The 26,857-nt window shown below is 31.8% G+C and overlaps 3 protein-coding genes and 1 long non-coding RNA gene across 8 annotated transcripts; 3 read left to right on the top strand and 1 right to left on the bottom strand.

Annotated features, from left to right (window-relative positions):
* On the top strand, positions 1 to 1,913 carry LOC148608220 (serine-enriched protein-like). Its single transcript, XM_088547240.1, has 4 exons — positions 1 to 121; positions 392 to 832; positions 1,075 to 1,232; positions 1,481 to 1,913. The coding sequence occupies exons 1-4, from the start codon at positions 97 to 99 to the stop codon at positions 1,604 to 1,606; spliced, it is 750 nt and encodes a 249-aa protein (XP_088403366.1). The 5' UTR covers positions 1 to 96; the 3' UTR covers positions 1,607 to 1,913.
* A 1,214-nt stretch (positions 1,914 to 3,127) lies between these two features.
* LOC148608219 (uncharacterized) lies at positions 3,128 to 6,534 on the top strand. The gene is made up of 4 exons (XM_088547241.1): positions 3,128 to 3,284; positions 3,888 to 3,977; positions 4,384 to 4,442; positions 5,501 to 6,534. Exons 2-4 carry the CDS (start codon positions 3,900 to 3,902, stop codon positions 5,904 to 5,906), a joined length of 543 nt encoding a protein of 180 aa, XP_088403367.1. The 5' UTR covers positions 3,128 to 3,284; positions 3,888 to 3,899; the 3' UTR covers positions 5,907 to 6,534.
* A 134-nt stretch (positions 6,535 to 6,668) lies between these two features.
* LOC148608218 (uncharacterized) lies at positions 6,669 to 19,325 on the bottom strand. Of its 4 annotated transcripts, XR_015915580.1 has the most exons (4): positions 18,418 to 18,552; positions 13,844 to 18,273; positions 8,768 to 13,216; positions 6,669 to 8,063 (listed from the first exon to the last, which is right to left on the bottom strand). It is a non-coding gene; the product is annotated as an uncharacterized LOC148608218 (long non-coding RNA). The 4 variants fall into 4 exon arrangements; XR_015915577.1 differs by lacking the exons at positions 6,669 to 8,063; positions 18,418 to 18,552 and adding an exon at positions 18,850 to 19,325 and having other exon boundaries at positions 12,798 to 13,216; XR_015915579.1 differs by lacking the exons at positions 6,669 to 8,063; positions 18,418 to 18,552 and adding an exon at positions 18,611 to 18,677 and having other exon boundaries at positions 12,798 to 13,216.
* Positions 13,800 to 26,419, top strand: LOC148608217 (uncharacterized). 2 transcript variants are annotated; one of them, XM_088547243.1, is made up of 2 exons: positions 13,800 to 13,885; positions 25,842 to 26,419. In XM_088547243.1, exon 2 carries the CDS (start codon positions 25,860 to 25,862, stop codon positions 26,235 to 26,237), a length of 378 nt encoding a protein of 125 aa, XP_088403369.1. In that variant the 5' UTR covers positions 13,800 to 13,885; positions 25,842 to 25,859; the 3' UTR covers positions 26,238 to 26,419. The 2 variants fall into 2 exon arrangements, with proteins under 2 accessions (XP_088403369.1, XP_088403368.1); XM_088547242.1 differs by lacking the exon at positions 13,800 to 13,885 and adding an exon at positions 18,764 to 18,891.
* The last annotated feature ends 438 nt before the right edge of the window (positions 26,420 to 26,857 follow it).

Raw genomic sequence — 26,857 nt, 5'->3', positions numbered from 1 at the left:
ATTGAATTTTACTTAATTGTCATCAATTACTTTGTAATCATCAAAAAGCTGAAGTTATCATTTCAATCTTAACTCGTTTTACCCTCAACATTGAAAATGTCGTATAACGAAGCTTTTCAAGGTAAGTTATTATTTGAAGGTAGTAACGATGTTTACATTGTAATTTATTCATTCATATTTATTTCGCATATTATTTCTCTATTCATATTCTCGTTTATTTTTTTTCTTATTCACAATTTTTCTGTATTTGCTATTCTTTTTAAGCACCTTTGATACACTGACCCATTTTCAACCCCTCCTAATTGTTAGTAAGATTTGAGAAAAAAATGTTTTGATGACTGTAGTACATTTATTAGATTTGTTTATGAACGTTTTTCATTTATAAAATCAGATGAGTTCTACACGTGTTGTATTGACCAGGAAAAGTCAAACTTAATGGTCATCAAAGACAAGCATGCGCTGTGTGAAGATCTGAAGTACATCCTGTCTGTTCCCGATCTCTGTGACGTCACTTTCTTGGTAGGACCTAACCAGTACCCAGTTCACGGACTAAGGGCAATTCTAGCGTCAAGAAGTCGGATGTTTTACCAAGTGATTCTGGCCAAGGAAAGAGAAGTAAAACTTAAACACAGCTACAAAAAACATGGATTATTTAATAAACTCAAAGAATTGCGGAAATTGTTCAGACCAAAGGCGTCACACAAATCTTCAAAGAAATCGTTGCCACGGAAACTGATAGTAACAATGGAGGAATATAAGCCGGGCGTGTTTGAGCGATTAATGCGGTATATTCACTGCGGTGTTGTATCCGTGGACGTGTTTGCGGTTATAGGTATGTTAATACAGTACAGTAATAAATCTGACATATTGGAATAAATGGCGGATCTTACCAAATGGTAAAATATTTGTTCTCTAGTATTTGTCAACTGAGCAAATGATAACGAAATGCTATACTTAAAATGCCTTATCTCCACTAGTTTTTCCTTGAGTTCCCGTAATAGTTTTTTTTTCATTTGATTTGCATGTTTTATAATTTGTTATGTTTTAGTAACCATTGACTCTTTTAATTTGTAGGATTACTGATTGCAGCAGAAAAGTTTGAGTTATCTTGTCTGAAGAATGCATGTTGGGAGTTTGCCATTACTTGTATTAGACCTGATATGGTACATGATTTGATTGCCTCAGCCAACCATTACTCTAACCATAGACTAACAAAACTTCTTCTTCAGGAGGTAAGTTCTGATTAATTTGTTTCGTTTTGTTTCCGTTACTGTAATACTTCAAAACCTGAGTACCCCGTTTTTTTTACGGGCCTTACATGTACGTCACAAGGCTAGTCCGATCTCGTTTTATGGTGCATAACCAATCCATTAATTCTTTTTTTTAATGTGAGTAGGCACAATGCGAAAAGTTTACTTTACTTCTTGAAATACATGCTAGTATTAACCTTAAACAATTATTATGTTAATATCTTTTGTAGATTCAGGATATTTCCCTCAAACAGCCAGAACGACTTTACCACAACCATGCAAGTACACGTGACCTGTCCGATTGCCGCAATAAAAGTATTACCACAAATGGGCTACTGATGCGTTCCGTTCTGTAAACAAGGGTCTTGCTATCCACAATTTTGATGCTATAGAATGCAACATGTAATGAAAGGATATTCAGGATTGAAATATAAGAACACAGGATCAACTCTATAGCTCCGTCTGGAGTCTGCTAGATATAGCGTTAGATTCTTGTAACTGTGCGGTGAACAATATGTGGACATGACACTCGGGGTGACACGTCGGCCTTCAATATAGGCATTACTGCCTTGAGATCGTAAATTGTAAATACTTAGAATTGTACTATACATGGAAATATGTATATATTTGTATTATTTATTGTATTTTGTTTTAGAAAAGTGCTATTTCAAATAAGAATGTAAATATTGAATAAAACTATATATCATTACAAATGGTTTTTTTTCCTGTAAAAAAAATTAATTGAAAAAAACAGATACACTTCGCACCCCGAAACATATTATTTAAAATTTACTCCGCAGGCCAAATTCAACATCTACTTGAGGAGTTATTTCTATCCGTGCTTTTTTGTTGTTGAAAAAGAAATTTCTCTAAAACATCAACATTATAAAAGGCGGTCTTTACGCTGATGAATTCATTAGTTAAATAAATATACTCATTTGTTCATGATTAATTTTGTAAATGTTTATAGACTGAGAATGGTTTGTGGAATACAATTCTAACAAACGGTTCAAGCAAAACATGGTAAAACCGGAAAAAACATGTTTCCCTCAGTTTCATCATGGGACATTACTTTCTTTTTTGCCGAAGAGGGGAAGTAGCGCTGTAGTTTTTTTTCATTACATGCCGGGGAAAAACCAGAAAAATATATTTCTGTCGCATCACTATAAGTATTGTCAAGGCTGTGTACTCAGGCATTAAAGAAATACATGTGCTTGCAGTGATTGACATAAATCATCTATGAATATTGGACACATGCTTTTTTATTGAATGCATGTCATGGGACATTAATTTTTCATATCGCAGGTCACAGTATGGGCATCAATATTTTTGGAATTAGCACAGACCCGATCCCTGCTTAATAAATATTAGAGGGACTTTAGATTCAATGCATCGTATGCGAAACACACTTTCACATTAATAGTTACAGTATCTTAGAAGTCGACCATAAGAACACTGCAGGCTTCTTTAAAAGTTACACTCAACGTTTTTTATCTAAGCACATGTAGCCTGTTTTATATGGAAATGCAAGTAAGCGCAAGACGGTTGCAATGCATTTGAGTATAGAAGGTGGTTATGCTGTCCGCTATCTTTGGAATATGGCGTAAAACAAGGTTCACACATCCAAAACGAAATTTACGCGTGCAAGAAGTCGCCCATCTTCAGCGACTGAATTGCTGAGGCCCAGTCATTCATAATTAGCATCGAATGGTTCCAACCGTATACATATGTCGGTTGACTTCTTGTATACAACATATTTTTTTTAATCAGATCTTCCTTTCAGCTACCGGCAGCGACGGTTACTGGACTCATCTCGACTTAGCCGGAATTAAAGTACTTGAAGTAATTACTTTATATAAAGTTTATTTCGATAATTACTAGGCTCTTCGAGTGATAAGTTTATACCGGAGCTCTTGTAAAACGGAAATTCTTTCTTACTGGTCATATGATTCATGTATCACAGAGAGGCTTATAACATTTAGATACATGTTATAAAACGTTGATTTGGTATTTAGGTGTAGAGCATTTCATTTGGTAAGTAGATACTTATTTATTCACACTTTTTTTATTACTTTTACTCTTTCGTCATAAAAGTACCGAAAATTTCTCAAACCCAAAATTGAAACGAAATACTGAAAATCTCAAATCAGTAGTAGGAAACCTTAAAATTAATTGATAGTCTACTTCTTCATTCCCATATAACTTGTGTAGAATTTTACGTAAAAATAACATGAATTCAATACGAAAAGTCGTGGTTTTCAAATAAAGTGGACTTCAATCTATTCAAAAACAATTAAGCATGATTTTCAGTTCAACACTTGCATTGTTGAAATCATGCATATCGATACTTCATGATACTATCTGAAAGTAAGGAACTCATCATTAAGGATCGATTTGCATGAGTATTGAAAATTGTGTTTAATTTTTGTAAATACATGTATGTATTCTTGGGTAGAAATACACCTTTGAAAGTAAACAAGTTAAATAGCTGGACACACAAATATTTGGTAACATGCGGATAAATTATTATGAATACAGGGGAGCATGTACCCGTTTTACTCACAAAATATACATCTCTGAAACATGAATAAAAACATGTAACCTGAAAGTTAAAAATGCTTTTGTTTATGTTTACAGTAGCCAACAAGGATGCAGCTGGTTTTGAAATTGGCGGTTGTTTGTCTATTGGTACATGTCTTAAACGGAGCGTCTCTCCGAAGGGCAAAAGTAGGTAACTTATGGATAGAAAAGGAACAGATATGGTAAAACGTTATAACTGCACCATTGAATAACCTTTATAAAATAGTAAATACTTACACAGATCAGAAATATACTGATTTGATAGCACGTGTTTTGCTTTTACGTCTATGCTGTTAATTAATGTAAGACATGGTTAACATCAAACATTGTGATTCATCTTTCAATTCTAACAACCTCAAAAGGAACACCAACTTCCGTTTATCATAGAAACCTATAATTAAAACCTTTGAAGCCCTTTCATACGCTACCATTCCTGATATGTATTTTATTATCAGGATCAAAATGTTTCAATTAATTGGTTCATTCATACTAAATTGTATATTTGGCGACTTGTTTGATTTAAATGCTTTCCTGACATTTGTTTTGTTTACAGAGATGGGATTTGTTTTCACGGTTTGGAGAATTTTACAATGATGTCAGGGACCGTGTTAGGTAACATTGCTTTTTAAATTTTCTTTATATGAAACACGTGTTTGTAAACTTAGCCACAAACTATCGTATGTTAAGTTATTCTTACCTAAAAATCTCTCTTTGAAACAATAATTTTATTTTCTTTAAAGCGGACCATATTTTCGCCTAATCATATTCATGTTTTAAAAAGCCGGAGGTATATGATGATAATGCTGTCCGTCCTTCTATTCTTCTGTCCACCTCCAGTTTACTATCCACAAGACTTTTGAAACCGCTGAACAGAATTCAATAAAACTTTTACATATTCTTTACCACATGGTGTTATTGTGCTCCTCATGTTTTGCTTTTCCATCTGAACGACTTTTGGGTTTTCCTGATGCAAAACATGGACAGTCATTCGTCAACCGTTGAGAGAGTATCTCCCTATCCGCAACTCTACTAAAACAGTTGAATTAATGAAACTTACACACCTTCTTTATGACATGATGTTAATTTGCACATCTTATTTTGCATTTTCCATGTCTTTCGTCGACCCAGGGAGGCAGTTTTCTCTACAACTACTTATCGCAGCCAATTGATATTTTGACAGAAACATTAAATGTGAATACAATACGATGTGATTCGATTTTAAACTTGAACGTTTTGACGGCTTTGTTTATGTTTTGACCAAATTGTTTCTTTAAGAGAGAGGAGAGGTGAGCCTTTACTAGGGTTTTCCTGTGAATAAGTATCAATACATGTATAGCCAGCTCTTAAAATATAGACCAATGATATAGTTAAAAAAATATTTGGCTAAACTGAGGATTTTTTTTTTATAATACCGCTTGGCCTCAGTACTAGGTTTCATTAATTTTTATTTCAAAATTTAATTTCAATTTTCATCACAAGTTGAACCTGACGATCTTCGTAATATCTGAATTACTTTTTATTTTCATGATATATAATTCATCTTCCGTGATTATTCGGCTACAATTCTCATACAATACAACTATGCGTGAAGACAACTTTTGTCAACATCGTATCATGGTTGGCTAATTGAACTTCAATATTTTAAAACAAAGTATACTGTCCTGTTTTAGTGATACCGTCGACCACGTGTCTGATGTTGCCGATACAGTTGGCGTGCAAGTCAGTGAACACCTTGACTTAGCTAGGGACCATTTGGAAGATGTTGGCGTAAATAGTAGCCAAATAGAAGAAGTCCGAGACAGAGTGCAAGGATTGACGAGAGTAATTGGTACGAATGGAAGAGAAATACTTAAAAATGGCAGACGACTCGTTGATGGAATCGTTGATGATGGTATGACGTATTTAGGCAGCGTACTTCAGAATGGTCGAAATTATTTAAGACAGAGAAAACAAGAAATGCAAAGATTTGGGAACCTTATCAACAGGATGAAAACCTCTAGGCATAGTCGGAGACATCAAGACATCACTGATAGTGAACATCTCGGTGATGAAAATGTACGCGTAGAAATTGAATGAATAGAAGTAGTATAGAGTGGTAATTCTGGTTTTAGTTAATAATTATGATAATGATTTTCTTTGACTTCTTAATCATTATTCATTCATAAAAGGTTAATGAAGTAGACTTTATGTAAATAAACCTTATTTTGGTCCTGCACATAAAGTATTGTAAGAGGCACTTAAGTCGGTGAGATTTTATACACGCACGAGCGGAAACATAACACTCTGTCACCATTAGTTTATAAAAATAGCGTGTATATATATATATCGATTTCAATTTAGATCGATCATCCATATGTAAATGAATGGATTCGGCCGTCTTTTAGACATGCGTTGCAGTATGCAGACTTTGTTTAATATTGATGAACTACTTGAATTCAAATCAGTATTTTATTTCACCATATAAAGACTATGTAATTGAATGAACGAACTTTTCATTGAAAAAACTCAGTATCATTGAAATGGTAACTAATAATTGTTTATAAAACTCTAAGATAAGAACACAATCAAGTGTGACTCCTTCTTGAAGTTCCAAATGTCCACAATAAGTTATTATAAGGAATTTACATTATCTAAATATCTTTGTTACATGTAGACATGCGTTTGTTATCTTAAATGGACCATCAAATAAATTAATTTTAAGTTACCGTTTTCTATATGGATATCTAATTTAATTGTGTGCCTCAAAACAAGTTCTCGCTGTGGTCTGTGGTCTCTAGTTTGATTCTTCACGTACATTGTGGAAAAAAAACTCGGAAAATTAAAATAACGGAATTTTTAGTACACTATCGGAAAGCATGGAAGGATCGATTAAAGAAATACTAAAAATTGATTCTGAACAATTTGATCACATACTTATAAATTTGATTCTATACAGAACTATTCTAATACACTAAATTTGTATTACGGCGAGTTACCAAAACATTATAGTCAGTGGTACATGTAGATCCACGGGGCGTGGTCGGATTCCCCCTTTAGTTGGAGAATTTTGTTAATTCCGTGGAAAATTTTGCCAAAAAGGAGGAAATAGTCTGGAACCCCCTTTTTTCGGGAAACCACCTATAACCCCCTATTTAAAAATTTCTGGACCCGGTCCCGCCCTTGATAATACCATTGAAGACAAAAAATATAACAATACATTGTATTTAGAAAAATCTACTTATTTTTATTCCTATTTAACATTTTTATTATATAAATAACTTAATTCAAATTTTGAAGGCTCATGGGTTTAATCCTGGTTTGCCCACATTTAATTACACCAATTATTAATTAGTTAAATAAACAAAAAAGACAAAGGATTCACTGACCATAAGACTGTATAGTCTGTTCTAAATATATAGGTGTCATTTTATATGTTTCTGTGTATAGAGAAGATTCTGCTTTCACTGTGTAGTTTCTTTTTAATACAAAAATGTAAAAAAAGGATGAACAATATATCTTTATATACTTCAATAATACTTCACTGAAGTCATTTACAATTAATTTGAACAATAAATATAACAGTAGTGATAAGTAATTTACTACTATATCAGACAATCATAGCACATAAAAATTATTTTATCTTGTTTAAACACAATTTAAGACACATAATTTCGAAAACAAAATATATGAAGCACTATACATAACACAAAACAATGAATTTACAAATTGTGCATATTTCATCACAAAATATATTCAAGTAAGCATTGTTGATTTATATTACAAAAATACAATATTTACAATGTCATTTAGAAATTAGTCTTTTCGTCCAAGTGAAGTACATGGGATGCTGCGTCGGCGTAGTCTACCACATTGATGAATCCTTGTTGTTCCCTGTCTTTGAGTAGCTGAAGTCTGGTGTCTACCATTCTGTATCTGCGTCTTTTTTGTTGGGTGATCACCTCCTGATGTATACTAGATGATGGCGCATTCTGTAACAGCCTGGGTCTTCTGTAGTACCTTTGTGATCTGTTCGATGTTTGGGTGGACATGCTGAACTTTCTTCTTGGTCTTGTTATGCCAGCCTTCCAGGTGGTTGGAGGTCTGGTTTTAATTTCATACGAAATGGCGTCATTCAACCCAAAAATCTGTCACATAGTCCATGAATGATGTTGTGTCGGGTAAGTTGTCAGCTTCTCCGAGGTCTTCAAGTAGGTGTTGTGGTACGAGTGGTAGGACTGCTGCTCGTCGTACAAGCTGGATGTTTTATTCAAAATTGAGCATATTTTGTTAAACATGTTAAAAATATGTCTCTTTTTTAGCATATATCAATTAGGTAGGATACTTCTGTGTTTTCCAAGATTATATTGTGGTCTAATCTGAATGTACCAGGTGGACCTGGATCCTGAATAGATTCCAGCAAATTTGTTAAGTATTTTAAGTGTACAAGTTTTACAATTTTTAAAAAAAATTATTGTTAAAATGTGCATATTTCACTTAATTCAATAATAAGTTATAGAATTATTTACAAGTAAAATACAGGTACATTTCAGGAACAAACTTTAAGTGTTAAAACAACTTGTAATTAAAAGTGGGTAAACCAGGATGACACCCGCTCATGAATACTACGGCTAGCTTCCATGCGGGCTGGTATTGACGGCTAGATTCACTTTAATTAAATATACTATCTGGACTAATAGTGTTTGAAGAGATCAGATGTACCGCAGTAGTTATTTTTCATATGAAATTCTAAACGTCGTATCTACTGGTTCTTGATTTTATGCGATCGAGACTAATGTTAAATGTACATGTATAAATAACAGATTTATATATAGGTAATTTAAACACCTACAATGTACATAGCTAATAATTTATTCTAATAAACACGACTTTCTGAAAATCTTATTTCAATTTGGATGATATACACAATACTTAAATAAAGAAGGACATTAAATACGAACATATTAAAAGTCTATCTACTGAACATGTAGGTTGATCTATCTGTAAGTAGATTATTGACAGAATCGGTTAACTTCTTGTTTACAATTCGTTTTGATTGAGATCTTCCTTTTTGATTAAATACGTGTACAGCATATCGACATTTGTATTATAATGGGATTGGTACTACTGTACCCTGATAAGGTAAAACAAAGATTAAAAAGATGTTATTTTGTGCGCACTAAATAGTTATGTTGTACATAATAAAAGTTATATTTTTAAACACAAATTAAATATCGCACGGTCAAAGTATTATACTGCGCACATAAAATAGATATTGTGCGCACAAAAAATATATTTTAGTTACCAAATAGTTATATTGTGCACATAAATATATATTGCGCGCTCAAAATGGTTATATTTTGCACACACAAGTGGTATGTGTGTATCTTGGATCGTATTTGTAATATAATAGAATTTCCATTGACATATTTTAATAAACCAAATACGTAAAACTAGATAAAAACGAGATGGTACCAGGGGTGGACCCAAAGATTTTAAAAGGGAGATTCAGAGGAGTTCAAGAAAAGGGAAATTTAAAACATTTATTTGCTTATTAACAAGCTTTTCTAACAAAGGGGAGGGGATGTTTGTGATGTTATCATGTTTTAACTTCTGTGGTGAAACAAAACAGTATAGAATAATATATGTAAGTCATTGGTGACAGGATTATTTCGTCATGATGACAGGATTATTTCGTCATGGTGACAGGATTATTTCGTCATGGATTGATTCGAATCAACCTTCCACTAATACCAGTACCGACTATGAAATAAAAAGGTTGAAAAAATAAAACTGGTTATTGTGTTAATTATTTGAGGTGAGATATTCCAACTGAAATTTGTAGACTAACTAGGTATTTAGGTTTGTTTATCAGATCATCATTCTACGATATCAGCAAACACTATGTAACAAGAAAAAGCAACTGTTACAGTGGTATGTAGTTAATTTTTTTTCGACTTGCGCGAATCAATATACATGTATATTTTGTGCGTAAAATATATTTATTTTGAGCGCACACAATCCAATCTATTTTGTTTTTTGGTATGTCCCTATCAAAGCTTCGTAAAAAAACAAACATACATACAAACAAACCAAAACAATAAAAATAAAAGAAAACAAAATGGAAATCGTGGCAACATTATTTATCAATTTGATTTAATTAAAATTTAAAAAAAAAATACGAATGCAATATATAAATAGTGTAAATACGTGTTTCGGGGAGTGACATTTAGCAGCGTAGGTACCAAAAATAGTTCTCAAACTAACCGGAAATAAGAAGCCAAATCTAGCTCAGACAGGTCCTTCCATGTTCAATACAAGGGATCTAATGAAGTCTCGGTGTTTTATAGGTTTTGAATTTAATACAATGGTTGCCAGTATTTATGGCAATGGAAACCTTCTTCAACCAATTTATTTATAAATCTTTCACTGGCATTGAACGTAGTGCCTTTCTCATAAGAGCGAATTGTTCTACATGTTAATTGTTGGATAAAAAACATAGTTATCATATAAGTTGGAATTTGATTGTACTACTGACAGTGTAACACGTTCTAAACTGCCTATCACTCTCCATAGACCTCCAAAGAAAAATTCTAATGTTTTAAAATATAAATGATTCGGGAATTGATCGATACTTTAAGGAATTTCAAAAGGATAAATTTGCATGTCTTGTTGTATTTTTTGTATGTGTCGTGGGCATTTTCGAAAGTTTTCATACCACACACCTACCCGATTCTTAAGTTAATCGATATATTGAATTAAGTCAGTACTTTGGGACTTTAACAGACGGTAAGACATAAACAATTACGTTTGACATATTGTACAACAATTCTTGAATGTCTTTAATTGAGAACTTATCAATATACAAATTTATCGTTTGAATTCTAATTATTAACTTTAAAGCCTTCCGAAAAAAAGTCTAGCAAGTTTTACGCTATTGACGATTTGACCACACTCCAATAGAAAAATTCTGATTTATTTTGTTTTTATGTAAACATAATGAATGACTGAAATGACATTTTCTAGACCTTTTCGCTGAGTATATCAAATGAGTTTGATTTCACGGTTTATTTTTAATGCATATAAATTTATTAATTATTACATTAGTAAACTTTGTTGTTGGAATATATGATACAGACTATAGGTGGTTTTCAGAAAATCGAATTGACAAGAGATATTGTTTGAATTTCTTCACCGAGTACAAGTTAATCCGACTTCAATTTTACCATAAATTTCTGCATTATGTTACTGGGTTAAGTGTTTTAAATGCACGATAAGGATTTTGATAACAATTGTTTTTACAAAATTTTCTAGCGGTTATTTAGTGATCCTTTTGTAATTAATAAATAAGTAATTAATAAACGAGAAGTAATAAATGGGTGGTTTTAAGATGGCCGGTATGCTATAGGTTCTTGGTGTTCATTGGTCATCATTAGGCGTAGCCGATGGCGATAACAGACCCCGAACCCATTATAGCAGAACGATTTTTTTAAAAATAAAGCCATATATAACAATCTGCTCATAAAAAAATGTACATTCTTATTTACCAACCACAGATTTGAATGAAAAATCAAAGTAAAATGAACCATTGCTATGACAACCAATTACTTTCACAAGTGACGTGTATTCTGGACTATAAGTCATATGGTTATACGGTATGGTACTCGTACAAGATATAGATATACAAATTGCTTGTGTTTTCATATACATGTATTTGTTATATTAAAATTAAAGTCATTAAAAGCAACCTGACAACTCAAAATTAGTCGAAAAAGATATTGCAAGACAATTCTTAATATCACCAAGACCTTGGTATTTTATAAGTTATATGTGAAAATAAAATGTTCTGTTAAAATCTAATGATTTTGTTTATATTATAAATTCGATTTTCTGAAAACCACTTATTGTCTATCAAAATTATTTTGACAAAATGTTTTCTGACTGTTAACAAGTCAGAATAAGTAATTTTGAAAGGTTGGATAATTTACAATGCATATAGTCATGAATCAATGACTCCGCACATGAACAAGCAAGGGCGAATATTAATGTGTGTGCAGCTTACTAGTGCTTCATGAAATATCGTTCATGGAGAAGCGGGAAAGGTTGCATGCATTGACAAGTGTTCGTACGCGTTTCACTCCGCTGTTCCACTGTTAAGATCCTAATCCGTCTTAGAAAAAATATAGCCTCAACTGTATTGTTCAAATCGAAGCATAGCTTTTCTATGATAGTGAAGGCAATCATTTTTTGAAATTCTGTAAAGATGTCAGTTGCGTTTATTTCACAGGTTATATGTAAAATATTTCCATCATCCGTGGAGAACTGTTATCATTCCAGACTTTATACATATTCCACTTATACTTTAATTGCTAATCCGTGGAGAACTGTTATCATTCCAGACTTTATACATATTCCACTTATACTTTAATTGCTATCGCCAGAGCTGCTGGTAAAGTTAACAGTGAGGGTTCGAAAATGTTTAATCTCTCGGTGTTCGCTTCTATAGGCAATCTATATGCCTACACCATAAATAAATTAGTATGATAAAGACTAACTCTATATAGTAGATGTAATGGCCACAGTTCATATTTTTGTGCCGGCAGTACGTGGTAAGGTGAGGGTAACTGACCGCTATGCATTCAGGGGCTTGCCCGTGTTTTACTTGGCATCACTAAAAACCAAAATCCTCTACGTAAAATACACAATCGAGAGACGCTGTAGACCATTGACAAAATACGTTTCAAATATAACCCCAAGAACTCTTTGGTATGCTATATACTTATTAACAAAGTAGACCGCATGAGTCTCGAACAGGAATCTATTCAGGATCGCGGTCCACCTGGTACATTCAAATTAGACCACAATATAATCTTGGAAAACACAGAAGTATCATATCCTAATTGATATTTGCTGACATGTAGGGACACGATCCACCCCTTCATTTTGTCTCATTCTGACAATACTGTTACACCTGTTTAATATAAAATACTCTTGAACATTAACATTGAGTTTTATTCAGTGTTTTTCTTTGATACAAGAAGTAAAATATATAAGTTTCAAGAATTTTTTTACCACATGTTTCATGGCAATAATTTCAATGACCATATTGTAGATTCATCAGCACAACTTTTGATCACTAAGATGCTTTGAGTGCGATATCAGAATGTCACAAAATAAAACATTTTGCTGAACTTTGCGGAGTTATTTGAAAATGAAAAGCTGCACAAACCAATGATCGTCTTTTACAATAAAAGGAGAATAGACTATTTTATTCTATGTTCAGCAAAATTGAAGTCCTTTTAGCATATCCATTCTCCTTCACGAGTTGTCCAGATCTCATTGTTAGTGCAAGTCTCAGGCTTGTGCATGGACTGATGAGTATCCAATAATGATTCCAGGTGAAAGATTATCTGAAATACAAAATTAAGAACATCAGCAGCAAATGTTCTAGCAATGAAAACACCACAAAAGTAGGTTAGAGAAAAAAAAAAAAAAAAAAAAAAATATATATATATATATATATATATATATATATATATATATATATATATATATATATATATATATATATATATATATATATATATATATATAGAATTATTTACAAGTAAAATACAGGTACATTTCAGGAACAAACTTTAAGTGTTAAAACAACTTGTAATTAAAAGTGGGTAAACCAGGATGACACCCGCTCATGAATACTACGGCTAGCTTCCTTGCGGGCTGGTATTGACGGCTAGATTCACTTTAATTAAATATACTATCTGGACTAATAGTGTTTGGGGAGATCAGATGTACCGCAGTTGTTATTTTTCATATGAAATTCTAAACGTCGTATCTACTGGTTCTTGATTTTATGCGATCGAGACTAATGTTAAATGTACATGTATAAATAACAGATTTATATATAGGTAATTTAAACACCTACAATGTACATAGCTAATAATTTATTCTAATAAACACGACTTTCTGAAAATCTTATTTCAATTTGGATGATATACACAATACTTAAATAAAGAAGGACATTAAATACGAACATATTAAAAGTCTATCTACTGAACATGTAGGTTGATCTATCTGTAAGTAGATTATTGACAGAATCGGTTAACTTCTTGTTTACAATTCGTTTTGATTGAGATCTTCCTTTTTGATTAAATACGTGTACAGCATATCGACATTTGTATTATAATGGGATTGGTACTACTGTACCCTGATAAGGTAAAACAAAGATTAAAAAGATGTTATTTTGTGCGCACTAAATAGTTATGTTGTACATAATAAAAGTTATATTTTTAAACACAAATTAAATATCGCACGGTCAAAGTATTATACTGCGCACATAAAATAGATATTGTGCGCACAAAAAATATATTTTGGATACCAAATAGTTATATTGTGCACATAAATATATATTGCGCGCTCAAAATGGTTATATTTTGCACACACAAGTGGTATGTGTGTATCTTAGATCGTATTTGTAATATAATAGAATTTCCATTGACATATTTTAATGAACCAAATACGTAAAACTAGATAAAAACGAGATGGTACCAGGGGTGGATCCAAAGATTTTAAAAGGGAGATTCAGAGGAGTTCAAGAAAAGGGAAATTTAAAACATTTATTTGCTTATTAACAAGCTTTTCTAACAAAGGGGAGGGGATGTTTGTGATGTTATCATGTTTTAACTTCTGTGGTGAAACAAAACAGTATAGAATAATATATGTAAGTCATTGATGACAGGATTATTTCGTCATGATGACAGGATTATTTCGTCATGGATTGATTCGAATCAAGCTCCATGAAAAAACATAACCTTCCACTAATACCAGTACCGACTATGAAATAAAAAGGTTGAAAAACTGGTTATTGTGTTAATTATTTGAGGTGAGATATTCCAACTGAAATTTGTAGACTAACTAGGTATTTAGGTTTGTTTATCAAATCATCATTCTACGATATCAGCAAACACTATGTAACAAGAAAAAGCAACTGTTACAGTGGTATGTAGTTATTTTTTTTTTCGACTTGCGCGAATCAATATACATGTATATTTTGTGCGTAAAATATATTTATTTTGAGCGCACACAATCCAATCTATTTTGTTTCTTGGTATGTCCCTATCAAAGCTTCGTAAAAAAACAAACATACATACAAACAAACCAAAACAATAAAAATAAAAGAAAACAAAATGGAAATCGTGGCAACATTATTTATCAATTTGATTTAATTAAAATTTAAAAAAAATACGAATGCAATATATAGTGTAAATACGTGTTTCGGGGAGTGACCTTTAGCAGCTTAGGTACCAAAAATAGTACTCAAACTAACCGGAAATAAGAAGCCAAATCTAGACAGGTCCTTCCATGTTCAGTACAAGGGATCTAATGAAGTCTCGGTGTTTTATAGGTTTTGAATTTAATACAATGGTTGCCAGTATTTATGGCAATGGAAACCTTCTTCAACCAATTTATTTATAAATCTTTCACTGGCATTGAACGTAGTGCCTTTCTCATAAGAGCGAATTGTTCTACATGTTAATTGTTGGATAAAAAACATAGTTATCATATAAGTTGGAATTTGATTGTACTACTGACAGTATAACACGTTCTAAACTGCCTATCACTCTCCATAGATCTCCAAAGAAAAAATTTAATGTTTTAAAATATAAATGATTCGGGAATTGATCGGTACTTTAAGGAATTTCAAAAGGATAAATTAGCATGTCTTGTTGTATTTTTTGTATGTGTCGTGGGCATTTTCGAAAGTTTTCATACCACACACCTACCCGATTCTTAAGTTAATCGATATATTGAATTAAGTCAGTACTTTGGGACTTTAACAGACGGTAAGACATAAACAATTACGTTTGACATATTGTACAACAATTCTTGAATGTCTTTAATTGAGAACTTATCAATATACAAATTTATCGTTTGAATTCTAATTATTAACTTTAAAGCCTTCCGAAAAAAAGTCTAGCAAGTTTTACGCTATTGACGATTTGACCACACTTCAATAGAAAAATTCTGATTTATTTTGTTTTTATGTAAACATAATGAATGACTGAAATGACATTTTCTAGACCTTTTCGCTGAGTATATCAAATGAGTTTGATTTCACGGTTTATTTTTAATGCATATAAATTTATTAATTATTACATTAGCAAACTTTGTTGTTGGAATATATGATACAGACTATAGGTGGTTTTCAGAAAATCGAATTGACAAGAGATATTGTTTGAATTTCTTCACCGAGTATAAGTTAATCCGACTTCAATTTTACCATAAATTTCTGCATTATGTTACTGGGTTAAGTTTTTTTAAATGCACGATAAGGATTTTGATAACAATTGTTTTTACAAAATTTTCTAGCGATTATTTAGTGATGCTTTTGTAATTAATAAATAAGTAATTAATAAACGAGAAGTAATAAATGGGTGGTTTTAAGATGGCCGGTATGCTATAGGTTCTTGGTCTTCATTGGTCATCATTAGGCGTAGCCGATGGCGATAACAGACCCCGAACCCATTATAGCAGAACGATTTTTTTTAAAATAAAGCCATATATAACAATCTGCTCATAAAAAATGTACATTCTTATTTACCAACCACAGATTTGAATGAAAAATCAAAGTAAAATGAACCATTACTATGACAACCAATTACTTTCACAAGTGACGTGTATTCTGGACTATAAGTCATATGGTTATACGGTATGGTACTCGTACAAGATATAGATATACAAATTGCTTGTGTTTTCATATACATGTATTTGTTATATTAAAATTAAAGTCATTAAAAGCAACCTGACAACTCAAAATTAGTCGAAAAAGATATTGCAAGACAATTCTTAATATCACCAAGACCTTGGTATTTTATAAGTTATATGTGAAAATAAAATGTTCTGTTAAAATCTAATGATTTTGTTTATATTATAAATTCGATTTTCTGAAAACCACTTATTGTCTATCAAAATTGTTTTGACAAAATGTTTTCTGACTGTTAACAGGTCAGAATAAGTAATTTTGAAAGGTTGGATAATTTACAATGCATATAGTCATGAATCAATGACTCCGCACATGAACAAGCAAGGGCGAATATTAATGTGTGTGCAGCTTACTAGTGCTTCATGAAATATCGTTCATGGAGAAGCGGGAAAGGTTGCATGCATTGACAAGTGTTCGTACGCGTTTCACTCCGCTGTTCCACTGTTAAGATCCTAATCCGTCTTAGAAAAAATATAGCCTCAACTGTATTGTTCAAATCGAAGCATAGCTTTTCTATGATAGTGAAGGCAATCATTTTTTGAAATTCTGTAAAGATGTCAGTTGCGTTTATTTCACAGGTTATATGTAAAATATTTCCATCATCCGTGGAGAACTGTTATCATTCCAGACTTTATACATATTCCACTTATACTTTAATTGCTAATCCGTGGAGAACTGTTATCATTCCAGACTTTATACATATTCCACTTATACTTTAATTGCTATCGCCAGAGCTGCTGGTAAAGTTAACAGTGAGGGTTCGAAAATGTTTAATCTCTCGGTGTTCGCTTCTATAGGCAATCTATATGCCTACACCATAAATAAATTAGTATGATAAAGACTAACTCTATATAGTAGATGTAATGGCCACAGTTCATATTTTTGTGCCGGCAGTACGTGGTAAGGTGAGGGTAACTGACCGCTATGCATTCAGGGGCTTGCCCGTGTTTTACTTGGCATCACTAAAAACCAAAATCCTCTACGTAAAATACACAATCGAGAGACGCTGTAGACCATTGACAAAATACGTTTCAAATATAACCCCAAGAACTCTTTGGTATGCTATATACTTATTAACAAAGTAGACCGCATGAGTCTCGAACAGGAATCTATTCAGGATCGCGGTCCACCTGGTACATTCAAATTAGACCACAATATAATCTTGGAAAACACAGAAGTATCATATCCTAATTGATATTTGCTGACATGTAGGGACACGATCCACCCCTTCATTTTGCCTCATTCTGACAATACTGTTACACCTGTTTAATATAAAATACTCTTGAACATTAACATTGAGTTTTATTCAGTGTTTTTCTTTGATACAAGAAGTAAAATATATAAGTTTCAAGAATTTTTTTACCACATGTTTCATGGCAATAATTTCAATGACCATATTGTAGATTCATCAGCACAACTTTTGATCACTAAGATGCTTTGAGTGCGATATCAGAATGTCACAAAATAAAACATTTTGCTGAACTTTGCGGAGTTATTTGAAAATGAAAAGCTGCACAAACCAATGATCGTCTTTTACAATAAACGGAGAATAGACTATTTTATTTTATGTTCAGCAAAATTGAAGTCCTTTTAGCATATCCATTCTCCTTCACGAGTTGTCCAGATCTCATTGTTAGTGCAAGTCTCAGGCTTGTGCATGGACTGATGAGTATCCAATAATGATTCCAGGTGAAAGATTATCTGAAATACAAAATTAAGAACATCAGCAGCAAATGTTCTAGCAATGAAAACTCCACAAAAGTAGGTTAGAGAATATATATATATATATATATATATATATATATATATATATATATATATATATATATATATATAATTATTTACAAGTACAATACAGGTACATTTCAGGAACAAACTTTAAGTGTTAAAACAACTTGTAATTAAAAGTGGGTAAACCAGGATGACACCCGCTCATGAATACTACGGCTAGCTTCCTTGCGGGCTGGTATTGACGGCTAGATTCACTTTAATTAAATATACTATCTGGACTAATAGTGTTTGAGGAGATCAGATGTACCGCAGTAGTTATTTTTCATATGAAATTCTAAACGTCGTATCTACTGGTTCTTGATTTTATGCGATCGAGACTAATGTTAAATGTACATGTATAAATAACAGATTTATATATAGGTAATTTAAACACCTACAATGTACATAGCTAATAATTTATTCTAATAAACACGACTTTCTGAAAATCTTATTTCAATTTGGATGATATACACAATACTTAAATAAAGAAGGACATTAAATACAAACATATTAAAAGTCTATCTACTGAACATGTAGGTTGATCTATCTGTAAGTAGATTATTGACAGAATCGGTTAACTTCTTGTTTACAATTCGTTTTGATTGAGATCTTCCTTTTTGATTAAATACGTGTACAGCATATCGACATTTGTATTATAATGGGATTGGTACTACTGTACCCTGATAAGGTAAAACAAAGATTAAAAAGATGTTATTTTGTGCGCACTAAATAGTTATGTTGTACATAATAAAAGTTATATTTTTAAACACAAATTAAATATCGCACGGTCAAAGTATTATACTGCGCACATAAAATAGATATTGTGCGCACAAAAAATATATTTTGGATACCAAATAGTTATATTGTGCACATAAATATATATTGCGCGCTCAAAATGGTTATATTTTGCACACACAAGTGGTATGTGTGTATCTTAGATCGTATTTGTAATATAATAGAATTTCCATTGACATATTTTAATAAACCAAATACGTAAAACTAGATAAAAACGAGATGGTACCAGGGGTGGATCCAAAGATTTTAAAAGGGAGATTCAGAGGAGTTCAAGAAAAGGGAAATTTAAAACATTTATTTGCTTATCAACAAGCTTTTCTAACAAAGGGGAGGGGATGTTTGTGATGTTATCATGTTTTAACTTCTGTGATGAAACAAAACAGTATAAAATAATATATGTAAGTCATTGGTGACAGGATTATTTCGTCATGATGACAGGATTATTTCGTCATGGATTGATTCGAATCAAGCTCCATGAAAAAACATAACCTTCCACTAATACCAGTACCGACTATGAAATAAAAAGGTTGAAAAAAATAAAACTGGTTATTGTGTTAATTATTTGAGGTGAGATATTCCAACTGAAATTTGTAGACTAACTAGGTATTTAGGTTTGTTTATCAGATCATCATTCTACGATACCAGCAAACACTATGTAACAAGAAAAAGCAACTGTTACAGTGGTATGTAGTTAATTTTTTTTCGACTTGCGCGAATCAATATACATGTATATTTTGTGCGTAAAATATATTTATTTTGAGCGCACACAATCCAATCTATTTTGTTTCTTGGTATGTCCCTATCAAAGCTTCGTAAAAAAACAAACATACATACAAACAAACCAAAACAATAAAAATAAAAGAAAACAAAATGGAAATCGTGGCAACATTATTTATCAATTTGATTTAATTAAAATTTAAAAAAAAATACGAATGCAATATATAAATAGTGTAAATACGTGTTTCGGGGAGTGACCTTTAGCAGCTTAGGTACCAAAAATAGTACTCAAACTAACCGGAAATAAGAAGCCAAATCTAGCTCAGACAGGTCCTTCCATGTTCAATACAAGGGATCTAATGAAGTCTCGGTGTTTTATAGGTTTTGAATTTAAGACAATGGTTGCCAGTATTTATGGCAATGGAAACCTTCTTCAACCAATTTATTTATAAATCTTTCACTGGCATTGAACGTAGTGCCTTTCTCATAAGAGCGAATTGTTCTACATGTTAATTGTTGGATAAAAAACATAGTTATCATATAAGTTGGAATTTGATTGTACTACTGACAGTATAACACGTTCTAAACTGCCTATCACTCTCCATAGATCTCCAAAGAAAAATTTTAATGTTTTAAAATATAAATGATTCGGGAATTGATCGGTACTTTAAGGAATTTCAAAAGGATAAATTAGCATGTCTTGTTGTATTTTTTGTATGTGTCGTGGGCATTTTCGAAAGTTTTCATACCACACACCTACCCGATTCTTAAGTTAATCGATATATTGAATTAAGTCAGTACTTTGGGACTTTAACAGACGGTAAGACATAAACAATTACGTTTGACATATTGTACAACAATTCTTGAATGTCTTTAATTGAGAACTTATCAATATACAAATTTATCGTTTGAATTCTAATTATTAACTTTAAAGCCTTCCGAAAAAAAGTCTAGCAAGTTTTACGCTATTGACGATTTGACCACACTTCAATAGAAAAATTCTGATTTATTTTGTTTTTATGTAAACATAATGAATGACTGAAATGACATTTTCTAGACCTTTTCGCTGAGTATATCAAATGAGTTTGATTTCACGGTTTATTTTTAATGCATATAAATTTATTAATTATTACATTAGCAAACTTTGTTGTTGGAATATATGATACAGACTGTAGGTGGTTTCCAGAAAATCGAATTGACAAGTGATATTGTTTGAATTTCTTCACCGAGTATAAGTTAATCCGACTTCAATTTTACCATAAATTTCTGCATTATGTTACTGGGTTAAGTTTTTTTAAATGCACGATAAGGATTTTGATAACAATTGTTTTTACAAAATTTTCTAGCGGTTATTTAGTGATCCTTTTGTAATTAATAAATAAGTAATTAATAAACGAGAAGTAATAAATGGGTGGTTTTAAGATGGCCGGTATGCTATAGGTTCTTGGTCTTCATTGGTCATCATTAGGCGTAGCCGATGGCGATTACAGACCCCGAACCCATTATAGCAGAACGATTTTTTTAATTAAGGCCATATATAACAAACTGCTCATAAAAATGTACATTTACCAACCACATATTTAGATCAAAAATCAAAGTAAAATGAACCATTGCTATGACAACCAATTACTTTCACAAGTGACGTGTATTCTGGACTATAAGTCATATGGTTATACCGTATGGTACTCGCACAAGATATATATATATAAATATATATACAAATTGCTTGTGTTTTCATATACATGTATTTGTTATATTAAAATTAAAGTCATTAAAAGCAACCTGACAACTCAAAATTAGTCGAAAAAGATATTGCAAGACAATTCTTAATATCACCAAGACCTTGGTATTTTATAAGTTATATGTGAAAATAAAATGTTCTGTTAAAATCTAATGATTTTGTTTATATTATAAATTCGATTTTCTGAAAACCACTTATTGTCTATCAAAATTGTTTTAACAAAATGTTTTCTGACTGTTAACAGGTCAGAATAAGTAATTTTGAAAGGTTGGATAATTTACAATGCATATAGTCATGAATCAATGACTCCGCACATGAACAAGCAAGGGCGAATATTAATGTGTGTGCAGCTTACTAGTGCTTCATGAAATATCGTTCATGGAGAAGCGGGAAAGGTTGCATGCATTGACAAGTGTTCGTACGCGTTTCACTCCGCTGTTCCACTGTTAAGATCCTAATCCGTCTTAGAAAAAATATAGCCTCAACTGTATTGTTCAAATCGAAGCATAGCTTTTCTATGATAGTGAAGGCAATCATTTTTTGAAATTCTGTAAAGATGTCAGTTGCGTTTATTTCACAGGTTATATGTAAAATATTTCCATCATCCGTGGAGAACTGTTATCATTCCAGACTTTATACATATTCCACTTATACTTTAATTGCTAATCCATGGAGAACTGTTATCATTCCAGACTTTATACATATTCCCCTTATACTTTAATTGCTATCGCCAGAGCTGCTGGTAAAGTTAACAGTGAGGGTTCGAAAATGTTTAATCTCTCGGTGTTCGCTTCTATAGGCAATCTATATGCCTACACCATAAATAAATTAGTATGATAAAGACTAACTCTATATAGTAGATGTAATGGCCACAGTTCATATTTTTGTGCCGGCAGTACGTGGTAAGGTGAGGGTAACTGACCGCTATGCGTTCAGGGGCTTGCCCGTGTTTTACTTGGCATCACTAAAAACCAAAATCCTCTACGTAAAATACACAATCGAGAGACGCTGTAGACCATTGACAAAATACGTTTCAAATATAACCCCAAGAACTCTTTGGTATGCATATACAACAATTAACCCCCCCCAAAAAAAAACCGCTCCAAAGTTTTCACTAATTCAACTTGTTTTGTAAAAGTCAATAAGTCAAATATATTGCGTCATTAGAGGTAATAAAACGAAGGAAATTCTATTTTGCAAACAGTTTTGAAACCGCCTGAAATTCAATGACAATGTTAGTCTATTAGTATGTATCTGAATGACTCTATGTACTTACATTCATTTTGATAGACTCCTAGGTTAATTTTTTAATGAAAAAGTTAAATGCGTTTTTCGTGTAAAAAAATAAATTATTAAAATATAAATTGATACCAGTTTTGGGACGTTTGTGTTAAGCAATGTCTTGTACACTCGACTTAATGCGACTTTAATGGGAAATTATTGATATATTTGTCTCTGAATATAACCACCAGTAGCCTTAAAAGTATTTGTTGTGATAGATCCAAATAATAAAATATCAAATAAATACTGTTACTGAAGTATAACTACATAAAGTGTTTTGAAGTTGAAAAAAAAATATCAGCTTAAGCAGTTTTTATATGAGATAAGTGTATATTGGGCATCGAATCCAAACAGTATGTATAAAAAATGCCAAAGACGTGATTACAGATTATTGCAAAATTTGACAATATTTTTGTTTCCATATTGGCTTAGTTGAAGTCCATATTGAACTAAACGATACGATATATTGGCTGGCTACTCAATAAAGGCCTAGTTACGTAAGAATTTTCGTTTATCTATTTATAACAACGGAATTTTCAAACCTATATAAATAGTTCATCAATAAGTACTTAACCACACTTATGTTATATTTCTGGAAGTCCGCAAACTATTAATAAACGATATAAATAAAATTTTCGAAATATTGATAAGTTTGAACCTACTTTTTTGTCAGACACCAAATAATAACGCTGCAAGAATTTTCAAAGTAAGGCATTTTGTGGAATTCATTTCTAGCATTCATGCATAGTGCAGATTATTTGTATTCAAGTAGAAATTGTGAAATCAAAAATAAAATTTGACCTAAATCCACATAACGTGTTTATTTGAGAAGGTTATGACAGCCTTCAAGTCTCCAATGGGATTTTCCATTTGACAATGGAAAGGGGCACCTCTCACAAACTCACAAACGCTATATGTCACAGTAACATGAGGCATGAACAGTTTCCACTCACTTTTTTTCGACAACAATTTTTAAGTGTTCAAATTGAAAATCTCGTTTAAACTAAGCATGTTAAATCTTAACATCTTACATGTTGATAGATTCAATGACAAAAAAAAAAAAAAAAAATACATCCGATTACTCCGCGAAAAAGAAGTCACATATGTACTGCAATATAGTTTTATGTAACAAATAACTTTCTTTTTTTACATTTCATTCTTTACTTATACAAAAAAGTAACTTGCATGAGAAATTATGTAACGTATCTCGACCGATACGCAATGACATTTATTAGTGGACTTAAAATGAATATGTACATGTACTGTACGTTTCTGAATTAGTTAAAATGCAAGGTGATTGAATATAATTTGCATGACATTTGCATAAGAATATCTTATAAAAAAACTTTTTTCTCTAAAAAAAACCTTAAGGAACACACAAAATATTTTGTTTGACAAAAAGTTTTAGACCTTGAACCTTGTTCTAGTTTGTATTTACATACTTTTGCTTTCAATCTATTATATTTGTTAAGAACAACACACATTATACACAAGAAAATACTATATTTGAAGCATCCTCCAGTATACAACCATTGTATATCAATGTTTAAATAATCAGTTGAAAAAAAAACGACAATAGGGTAAAATAAAAAAAATCAACAACAAAGCGCGCAATGAAAGACATGCAAATACAATGTATAAATGATTGATTAATGACTGATATGCCTGATGGCTGAGGATATGATTGATTAATGACTGATATGCCTGATGGCTGAGGATATGATTGATTAATGACTGATATGTCTGATGGCTGAGGATATGATTGATTAATGACTGATATGTCTGATGGCTGAGAATATGATTGATTAATGACTGATATGTCTGATGGCTGAGGATATGATTGATTAATGACTGATATGTCTGATGGCTGAGGATATGATTTTATTCGCAAAGGATATAATAAGCTATTAAAACATCTAAGAAAAAGTTGAATTAGTATCCATTCTCCTTAAATAAGTACAGTTAAAAAAAACAAACAGAAGTAAAAACGTTCGTACTCAAAAGATAAACAACCTAGGGGGGAGTGGGCTTGATTTTTTTTTCAAATAAAATCTTTAACCACTGAAAAAAATACTTATTTATAAAAGAATAAAGCTTGTTTCCGAATCCTTTATATATCCGATTATTTATGTTATTAAACTATTGTTTGAATTTCTAAATAAAATATGTTTACACTAAATACTTCCGCGCTTCCGCGTAAAAAAATTTCTAACTCAAAATAAAATCCCAGAACCCCCCCCCTCCCTCACCTCGAGAAGAAAATGCTCAATGGTCTGTGCCAAATATCGCATAGTATACTTAAGCAAGTTTAGTTAATATATGAAAAAAATCTTTGATTGGAAAGGGTGAATAAACCAATTCAATGATACCACGAGTGCCAAAGAACGCAAATATTGCTTAAAGTTAAATCTTAAAGCTTTCTAGGCTATTCATCTTTAAAACAATAACTATCCTATTCTTTAAATATATTTTCTACATAATTTATTGCTATTATAACCATGCATTTCAAATTTTGTGGGCGGCAAATTGATTTATGTGTTATCATGTTTTGGTAGCGGAAAGTGCGAGAATGAATTTACCGATTTATTTCACAAGTGAAATTATTGTAATTGTTGCACGTCAGGGGACATTCGATAAATCACTTATATCTATATAAAAAATGATAAGTACTCCCTATACCGAAATGAAGTTAGCATATAACACATTAAAAATCAACTAAATTGGCCTAATAAATGATAATGATAAATAAGAAGTGATTTGGATCAACCTTGATTCTATTTGAATTTTCTGTCTGTTATATATATTCCATGTGATGCGTGGTTGATGATGAATATAATCGACAATTCGGTATAATACGGTCACCATGTTCATCGATTTATAATTTCGAGGGTAAAAGTTTAAGATATTCAGGAGGTTCATTATGGTGTAAATTATCAAATATTTTTTATTCATTTTGCATTTGAAGTAATCTTGTATGTAAACAATGGACGTATACAGACTTCTCAGGCCAGACGAAGAAGCTGAAGATGGGATTAAGGCCAAATCTCCTGGTTCTCAGACAACAGTGTTTAGACATGTGTTGCATGGAAGTTGGAATACAACATCGAAATACATTTCTACTTGCGGCAGTTTAAGTGCATTACAAACTTTCGCCTATAAGAGTATAGCACCAGGTAAAATTGTGAAAATCAGCCTTGAGGATTTACCGTATATTGATCTCAGGGACTGGATGACTAGAGAAAAGTACGTCGATCCTGGTTCGTCCCCTGAAGATGTGCAAAGATTTCATAACTTTGCCAATAAGTTCGAGGAAGTTTTAATTGAACATTACATTCCACCTAAAAACATTTCATATATCTAGAGATCATTGAGCGTTATTTTCACTCCATTCATATCACGTTGTCTTAATCAATTTAAGTATTCCTTGCTTTGGTAAAGAGACATAATTTTTCTGTGATAAATAGCTAGATTATTTATTGTCTTATCTATTGTTACATTTTTTGTATGATTGAAATATTGTTAAATTAAATTCCTACTGTGATATGTACTTTGATTACTTCATCAGAATCTTAGGGTAGCTAGAGTGACATGAAGTTAGCATCATCCGTCATTTTATTTAAACAAAAAACAAATAAAAGGATGACAATTTAGCAATTGAAAAACAATGTCATAATGAAGCTATGTCTTCCTGACGCAAAATGTTTTAAAACATTGTACAGTTGATCGTATTTGAGGGTATCCACTATAGATATGACACAATTCATTTTTTTTTGACATGGATAAAATTTAATGCTTCCATATTTAGGGTTTTATTTTTGTTTGGCCAACTACGGAAGCCCGTTGGTATAATAGGTACAGTGTATATTTTTTAGTTAGCTAACTTGCTATTACAACTTGTCTAACTTGTTATATCAAATTAAAAAATCTACCTATCATACCAACGGGCTTCCGTAGCTAACCATTGTTTTAATGGTCATTAAG

Source organism: Perna viridis, chromosome 9 (genome assembly GCF_037379345.1).
Source record: "Perna viridis isolate PV_CMFRI_1.1 ecotype Kerala chromosome 9, ASM3737934v1, whole genome shotgun sequence".
Classification (NCBI taxonomy): Eukaryota; Metazoa; Mollusca; class Bivalvia; order Mytilida; family Mytilidae; genus Perna; species Perna viridis.
This window is presented reverse-complemented; position numbering and strand designations above follow the sequence as displayed.

Excerpts from the sequence above, each read along its gene's own strand:
- LOC148608220 (XM_088547240.1), top strand. The coding sequence starts at position 97 with ATGTCGTATAACGAAGCTTTTCAAG. Across the intron at positions 122-391 it reads GTATAACGAAGCTTTTCAAG|ATGAGTTCTACACGTGTTGT; the intron begins GTAAGTTATTAT and ends TTATAAAATCAG. Across the intron at positions 1,233-1,480 it reads CAAAACTTCTTCTTCAGGAG|ATTCAGGATATTTCCCTCAA; the intron begins GTAAGTTCTGAT and ends TATCTTTTGTAG.
- LOC148608219 (XM_088547241.1), top strand. The coding sequence starts at position 3,900 with ATGCAGCTGGTTTTGAAATTGGCGGTTGTTTGTCTATTGGTACATGTC. Across the intron at positions 3,978-4,383 it reads CGTCTCTCCGAAGGGCAAAA|AGATGGGATTTGTTTTCACG; the intron begins GTAGGTAACTTA and ends TTTTGTTTACAG. Across the intron at positions 4,443-5,500 it reads GATGTCAGGGACCGTGTTAG|TGATACCGTCGACCACGTGT; the intron begins GTAACATTGCTT and ends GTCCTGTTTTAG.
- LOC148608217 (XM_088547243.1), top strand. The coding sequence starts at position 25,860 with ATGGACGTATACAGACTTCTCAGGCCAGACGAAGAAGCTGAAGATGGG.